Source organism: Alosa alosa, chromosome 9 (assembly GCF_017589495.1).
Source record: "Alosa alosa isolate M-15738 ecotype Scorff River chromosome 9, AALO_Geno_1.1, whole genome shotgun sequence".
In the NCBI taxonomy this organism is placed as follows: domain Eukaryota; kingdom Metazoa; phylum Chordata; class Actinopteri; order Clupeiformes; family Clupeidae; genus Alosa; species Alosa alosa.
Window position 1 is genome coordinate 15,192,727 of NC_063197.1, and position 8,309 is coordinate 15,201,035.

The window sequence follows — 8,309 nt, forward strand, 5'->3', positions numbered from 1 at the left end:
GTTATAACTCCAGTTTTAGAATGTGGGCCAATAATGGAGTATATTAAAATGAGACAATTTACTCATGTGTTGTGTAGGCTAACAATTGCACGTGTCCCGTTTGTCTTTTTTCAATGACCCCGTGTTTCAGAAGTTAGTTACAGATTGGCTTGAGCTCTTCATTCTGAGCAATCTGTGATATCTACTGTTTTTTCCGTGGCAGGTCACTGAAAGCAAAACACAGCATAGTCTTCCCTAGTGATACGAAGTTAACATTGGCGTCTTAGAACACTATGGAACACAACTGTCTTGGTGGTGGCTGGCTGCTCAGTAAAGTTTAGACAAGAAAGACAAATAGTAGGTCTCCTCCTGGCCAGAGGCCTGCTATTTTTTTTCTTCTGCTCACTGCAACGCATTTCATTGGTTCTTTGAACGTCCCGTTCGAACGTAATGAAGTCCCACGTCCGACTCCCACAACGTCGTACTGCTGTGCTCAAAAACGAGAAATAGTCGTTTTTGACTTGCCTGCCTAGCATTCCAAAATGTTTCTAGCGGCCCTTGTATTTTTACCTATATTGTCTCAACTTATCGATGCCAAGCAGAAAGATTTTTACACATTCAAAGTCGTTAATATTAGAGGACGATTAGTGTCTTTGGAAAAGTACAGAGGTTCGGTAAGTTTTCAAACTTTGGAGCGGCTGTCAGTGAGTGAGATTGTTGAGGACGTGTTTTGCATGATTGCATCCTTATTTCCATTGAGCATGTCTGACGTTGTGTGCTTCTGCTACACTTCTCTTTCTATGTTTGAATAAAGCACTAACACAATACAAAATTCCGCGGAGTTTTGCATTCTTTCCTTCCACTTAGTGTCTACGTGGCACCACATTTAACTAGCTTAGCATGACATACAGCAATAAACGGCATGCTAGCTCTATGAGGGATACTAGCTCTATGGGGGATATAGCTTAAACTGTCTCTTTAGTTTGATAACAAAAGTAAATAGACCATCGCTTTGCCATCACTAACTTGAGTCTCTTAAGCTATTTCTATGAGTCGTTATAGGCCACCATCTGTCTCTTTGCAAAAACTATGCATAGGAAATAACTGCAAGCTAGTATTATTCATAAATGTCTGATGGTTAATTAAGAATTAATTCAAGAGCCAACGTCTTCCGTCTGCATTTGTTCTAGAATGAAGGCTAGATTTTTCTAATCAGCCCATCTGTAATGTAGCCAGAAGTTCATCCAAATAACACTAGAGGTCCTCACGAGACTCTTATAAATAGCCAATTGACAGATTGGTGTTTCTGATTGTCTGAAACATTTTCAATGTAGGCTTTGTTGCATGTTTCAGATACAAAATCGTGCACGATCCACTAATATTGGCCCTACAATAATATATAGCCTACCATTTTTTTTTTAGACTTTCTTAGACAGCAGTGCTGCAGTTGGGATCTACTCTTTGTGACTTTAAGACTATTTAAATATAAAAAAGGCGGTGGCGATAGTAGGCTGCTGTATAGAATAAATAACACAAAACGGCCTGTCAGTAATTTTTTTTAGTTTTTATAACTTCAGAAATGTTATATACCTAAAAAACCTTGACTGGTAAAGTCTTCACCCATACCCTGTCCACATCCTGACTACCCACTGGCCTACAATAACCCTATAGTCTATGCTACTACATTTATTTCATTTGTCTAACCTTGCTTGCACCACTTAAAGTAAGTGATGTAGGAAAAAATTATTGAGGAAAAGGTAAGTAAATAAATACGCTGGCATTTTTTTCTAAAGTAGCCTAGAGTGAGAGAGAGATAGTAGATAAGAAAGCACCTCTATAATCATTCTCTGAAGTATAGGCCTACATTGTTCACTACAATCACTCATGACTGAATCACTTACCTGAAGGACATAAAATGAAGAGTGATGTTGTCCTCTGATGGAATGGAAGTAAACAACATTATGGTATGGGTAATAATGTCTACTACATTATGGCTACATTATACAAGGTTATAAAAAATCATATTCATGTGTAAATCGCTGGATATCATGACTTGTAGCCCCATACTAGAGTATAATGACCTTTAAAAGCACACCATGTATGCCCTATTAGTCTATAGTCTACAGACTGCTGATTTTCATAAAAGCAACAGCAAAAAGGTTGACACTGAGCTAACAGCCAAATCAGGAAACCTGGAAAAATACTGTAGATTCATGTCTCTGACTTAAACATGACAACACTTTTTTATTATCTAGTCAGAACATAATCTTCAGGACAAATGTAATATTGCATCGTAAGATTTTGCTCATTCTTATAAACAATGGCATTTGCTCATTCTTCCCATAAACATTGGAATTATGTTAGACTAACATTTAGAAAACCATGTGAACATTGTTTTTCTGTATCTGAACTCTTAAACTGACGTCTATGTCTTTTTGAAATGACAATTGATACAAAACAATAGGTTCTAATACTTGTAGGTGCCCTGTGACCACATCCCTGGTGTTTAAACGTTTAAATTAGAACAACTGGGGGTTATGTTGTGGCTGCTTTGTTGTCATGTAAATAAATACTTAAAAATTAAAGGGTCACCGAACTAAATATGTTCAGAATGAATTGAAATGACATTAGATAAAATTCCAGGGTTAAGTAAAATGTCATTAAATAAAATGTTTCATACCGCTCTAACTGAAGGAGGAGGTTAAACTGGTTAAACTGAGAGTGTTCAGCCACTTGTGTGAAAGCTTTGATGTGAACAGTCTGTTTTTTCAGAATGCTTTGTTTGCCTGTTGTTAAGCTGTTTGATCTTCTTGTATATGCTGACCAGTTTTCACTCACATTTGTCCATGATAACCTTCTAGTCACCTTTGTGTGTGTGTATGATGCCTGAGCTTCCCTCATCCCCTGCAGGTGTCTCTGGTGGTGAATGTGGCCAGTGACTGTGGCTTCACTGAGGCGCACTACACAGACCTGCAGCAGCTGCAGCGTGACTTCGGGCCGTACCACTTCAATGTGCTTGCATTCCCCTGCAATCAGTTTGGACAGCAGGAACCGGGCAGCGACAAGGAGATTGACAGCTTTGTGAGGCGGGTCTACGGTGTGTCTTTTCCACTCTTCAGCAAGATTGGTGTGGTGGGGGCAGGGGCCAACAACGCCTTCAAGTACCTCGCTGGTGAGCTGGAATGCTGAATGAATCATGTTTTGATTATATGGTGTGTGTGTGTGCATGTGCGCATATGTGTATGTGTCTGTGTGTGTGTGTGTGTGTGTGTGTGTGTGTGTGTGTGTGTAGCGATAGACAGGATAGAGAAGAACTACATGGTAAGTGCAAGGTAAGCATGTTGGGTTGTTAGTGGTGTTAGGAGAGAAGGTAATCTTAGAAGGGCTGTGTCTTCAAGAGATTTTTGATGATAGAGGAATGCCCCTGGTAGCACATTCTATCATTGGGGCATCACAAATGAGAATAGTTTGGATTGCAATAAGGTGCGCATGGCAGTCCGTGGCAGCATTCTTTGGAGGAGTGTGGCGGTCAGTTATCTTTATGTCTTTATGAGAGCATTCAAGTAAGTAGGTGGGAACCGGAGATCACTTTGTAGGTCAGCATTGGTGATTTGAATTTGATGTGGGCGACTATAGGTAGCCAATGGAGCTTGATGAGCAGCGGGGTAATATGTGCCCTTTTGAGTTGATTGAAGACCAGACACATGGCCGCGTTCTGGATCATCTGTAAAGGTTGCACTGTACAGGCCGGGTGGCCAGTTAGAAGGGGGTTACTGTAGTCAAGGCATGAGAAAGCCATGGCCTGTAAGGAGATGGGTTGCATATTTAGTTAAGAGCTGTCTGATTTTTCTTATATTGAAAAGTGCAAAGCGGCAAGACTGGGCAACGTGGTAAGAGAAGGTCTTCTGGGCATCAGTCATGACATGTACATTTCTCACAGCATTTGGAGCAAGAGATAAGGAGTCCATTTTGATGTTGGATGGGATAGGAATAACTCGTAGTTTGTAATTATAATAATAGTAATAATAGATACCAATATTAGTAATAGAATTAGTAAATAAAATGTAACACAGTCAAAACAATAACCATAAATGAATAGTAAATAAATTAAATGAATTAGTTAGATATCTAGACTAAAAAAAGAAGGCAGTTGATTTGTTTTCTTTTTCTCCTTTTGTAGAAGTGTCTGGGAAGGAACCTAACTGGAACTTCTGGAAGTATCTCATTGATGTTGATGGAAAAGTTGTTGATGGTTGGGGTCCCAAGACGCCTGTTCAAGAAATCCGACCAAAAGTAGCCGAGATGGTCCGTAAACTTATCCTAAAGAAGAAAACTGAACTTTAGTGAGCGTGTCCACTGTAGTCTTTTTTCAATGAGCCACTGTTACAAATGCCAAGACATCAAGCACTGAACAGAAAGAGGAGCCATGCTTTTTTGACATGACAATCTTTCATCATTAGACCCTGAGGCCAGAACATTTTTGATATTTTGAAAATGTGCCTTTTAAACCATTCCTCTTGCCCATCAGACCATTGATTATTTTTTTTTTAAAGTATATTATTCTCTGCAGGAAAAGTGTAATTTTTAAAGTTTTTGTTCAAGTGTACTGATTTGTCCAGACAGAGATAAACTAGTCAAACATCTCGCTTTGTTTCCTTGTCAGTAACATGCAGCTACTGAAGTTATAAAATATGATGACACAAGTGCGTGGACTAATAATAAAAAAAAACCCTGATATACTGCAGACGTCAGAGAGTGGGGTTTGTTTATCATATTTGCCTTTCATTGGAGAAGGGGGTTAGCTGAATGTGGACTGACTTGTCTTGACTTCAAAGCTGTTTGAAGCAGAAGCAGCAGCAGTATATTCACCACACAGCGCTTAAAAAAGCCCAGTCTCTGCATCTCCACAGACATTCCTCTAGAGACGGGCAATTTATTCCAGTCTAGGTGTGTTAATCATGCATACCTTGCATACACGCCGTTAGCAGCAGCGGAATTGGGTGGGAACTAAAGCTTTCTATCCCTCTTCATGGTCACATGAAATCACATTAATATTCCAGTGGACCACTCTTAACCAGTTCCATGATCTCTCTCTTGCATGTTAAACATGAGCCTTGCAGCCTTATTGTTTTGATTACAAATAGCCAGCTTTAGGCTATCTCATGGTTGAGAATAGGTTGTGCAAGCCTATTCAATGGAGAGGTTCTGTCTGACATGATGAGTGCCAAGTTCAACCCTAAGATTTAATTGTCTTTACAAAAATAATGTTAGAAGCTTAGAGGACCATTCTCTAATGTCTGTAGCAGAAGAAGAAAATAGCACATTTTATAAGTAATCTTCATTCATTGTGTAATTTTATTTCTTCATTGTTATATCCCTCACTGCAGAACCACAAGACAGGTGTGAAAGGTTAATCACTCATGATCATTATAGTGTGCACTCACAGTGTTCGCTCACATCCATGTTTCAAATTTACACATTTCAGCAATTACCAAGTGCAAAATGAGTTTTCTAATTATCCCCACTCGTGCCGTTTGCCCACCTCTAGGCCTTTCCCATAATGAGTAAAGGTTCTAATTAATCCACTGGTCTGAACCATCTGTCACAAGGGAATGAGAATATGTCAGTCAAAATGATGCAAAAGACAGAGCAATTGCAAATGACATAAAGTGTATTGAAAATCTATGGAAGATGCAAGCAAACAGACAAACATGATGACAGTCTGATGGACATAGTAATGCATGTAGGCATGGCTTTAAAGGTGACATAGAATGATTGAACGGGGTATTTATAATTGTTCTGTGATGTGACATATACACAACAAAGTTTTGGTTGGGTCTGTAATGCCTTAGAAGCTTCCTAAAAACCTCTGTCAGAAAGCTATGTTAGGGTGGGGGATTTTCAATGCATGGTTTTGTACCTATTTGGCGTCCTTTCGGGCTTAACTGGCAACCCTATTACGAAATGCAAGCACTTGAGGTGATTGACTGCCTTTGCTGCCACTCAAAAGAATGTAACTTTTCCGACTTCGGAAAACACGGACAAACCAATTTCTTACGGCCCTCACAGATTCAGCCTTATACTCTAGGCCAGGGGTATTTAATTAATCTTCAGCGAGGTCCAGTTACAGAAAATTTCCTCAAGCAAAGGTCCGGAGCATCATAATGTTTAGCGTGTTTAGGCTATGTATATGTATGTATAATATTAGGATGGATAGATTGGAGCCTAGTTGTACATAGATAGATAGATACTTTATTGATCCCCAAGGGGAAATTCAAGAAATAGAAGATGGTAGGCCTAGGCCTAATGTTTAATGTGAAATAAAATAAGTCGCCTAAAAGGCTACATTCGAAATAAGGAGAAATAAGGCAAGATAAGAGTAGCCTAATTGGGGAGAAAAACTGAGTAGCCTTGGCTATTTTTAAGATCTTAACGTGAACTTAAAATAAAATTTGAGCTGAGACAAGGATGGATATTCCACAGCTGGTTCCTTCAACCCATTAATCAGCAAGTTTAATTTAATTTTTTTAGGGTTTTTTTGCTGACCCGAAATCCTGGAAACCCAGGAATATCACGTTGTTGGGCAGTGAATGCATGATGTAGGCTTAAAAGGAATTATCCGGAGTAAAATGCACTAGATCGATTTACGGATGATTGGGGGTACATACGTTGAGTTGACATCAAAATCATGTCATTCGGATGTGTTTTGAGAAAGTTCGATTGTACCGTTTTCAGTCAAAACTCGTAGCCTGGAAGTGAGCAGGGCATATCAATTTCGCCGCTACAAAACGCTATTTTTATACCTCTTCTACAGTTCCAAACATGACACTTATGTGGTAGTGAGTAGAAGGTCCCTAAAGCCAAACCGAAGTATCCCGAGGTCTTTATGTGGTCGGATAGAGTCCAGAATGAATTTCATCAAGCCATCAAGCCAATTTTATTCAAGATTCACACGCTGAGACATACGGTCACACTCACACCCTCTCACTAATACATCCAACACAGACTCATTCTTACTCCCAGACACACCACTGGAGACATTCTTACACACACACGCACTCTGGGTCACCGACTGAGCTAGCAGTTGGGACACACACAATTACATCCTCCTGACCATAATCATAAGCAGGAACACAAGCACCCTCACCTGGAGACATGGACACACCCACACCAGACAAACCATCGAGCACACACTCAACCAAACATACAGATGCACAAACACTTTCCGCAGTCACACAGTCGGACTCACACACTTCAGTTTCATACACACATTCAACAGACGAAGACTGGCAATCTGATTCACAGGCAAGACCAGACTGGGCAGAAGTCTCAGAAAAAAGAATAGACTTGGCTCTGGGAATCACAGTAGCCACAGAGGCAGAAGCACGGTCGGGAACTGACGGTGCACTGGGTGATGTGACTGCAGGCTGGGCGTCGGGCGACGCGGCTGCAGGCTGGGCGTCTGGCTGGACATCAGGTGACGCGGCTGCAGGCTGGGCGTCGGGCAACTGGCATGTCCAACGCTTTCTCGGTCCTCGCTTTCTTCAGGAGGGCGAATTAACAGGCAGCAGAGTACCCCAGTAAGGTGACTCCTCCAAACAAGGGGAAAGGGGTCCACTGGAGTCAGTGTGGCATGATGGTTGTTCCACGGTCTGGCTGGGTGGCTGAGTCTCAGCCAACTGTGTACTCACACTGTTAGGAACTGAGTGAAAGCTTAGGAAATCTACCCCAACTGCCTGAACTTCTGGCTGGGGTTTGGGGAGTTCCATACTAAGCTCAGCATAAGGAACAGAGGAGTCAAGGAGGGCCTCCAAGCTCCTCCTCAGGCCTCCAATCTGTGAGGCTAACTTCTGCATAACTGGGAGGTCCATCAGTCAAGGCTTGGCAACAAAAGTTTGTTCCATCAAAATAACTGCTGCTAGCCTGTGATTGGGATCCTGGTCAATACAGACGACATTGAATAGCTTCTGAAAGGCATAGTTTACCTGTTCTAACTCAGAGAGTTCAGTGGAAGCAGGCACTGGGTCAGGGTCCACATGGAAGACAGGGGAAGACTGACGAAACAGGCAGACCAGGGGCCGACGAATCAGAAGACAGTGGGAGGTCTTGGGCGGACAAACAAGGCCTTCTTGATACCTCCCCAGGGCAACCAGGGGAGTCTTGGGGAGTTTGAAGGACCTGCAGAGTGTCCATTAGGCTGGTTACCTGAGAGGTAATCTCAGACGTCACAGGGAGCTCTCTTAGCCAAGGCTTGGTGGCAATGAATCTTCCTGCAACAGTGCATACAGCTAACCAGCGGCCATCGTCAGAGGCTGATAGCAGTTCGGAAA

General features: G+C 41.5%; 1 protein-coding gene across 2 annotated transcripts; it reads left to right on the plus strand.

Moving 5' to 3' along the window:
* The first annotated feature begins 23 nt into the window (after positions 1 to 23).
* gpx7 (glutathione peroxidase 7) lies at positions 24 to 4,719 on the plus strand. Of its 2 annotated transcripts, none has more exons than XM_048252305.1 (3): positions 24 to 653; positions 2,890 to 3,151; positions 4,160 to 4,719. In XM_048252305.1, the coding sequence occupies exons 1-3, from the start codon at positions 522 to 524 to the stop codon at positions 4,321 to 4,323; spliced, it is 558 nt and encodes a 185-aa protein (XP_048108262.1). In that variant the 5' UTR covers positions 24 to 521; the 3' UTR covers positions 4,324 to 4,719. The 2 variants fall into 2 exon arrangements, with proteins under 2 accessions (XP_048108262.1, XP_048108263.1); XM_048252306.1 differs by lacking the exon at positions 24 to 653 and adding an exon at positions 1,702 to 1,943.
* The last annotated feature ends 3,590 nt before the right edge of the window (positions 4,720 to 8,309 follow it).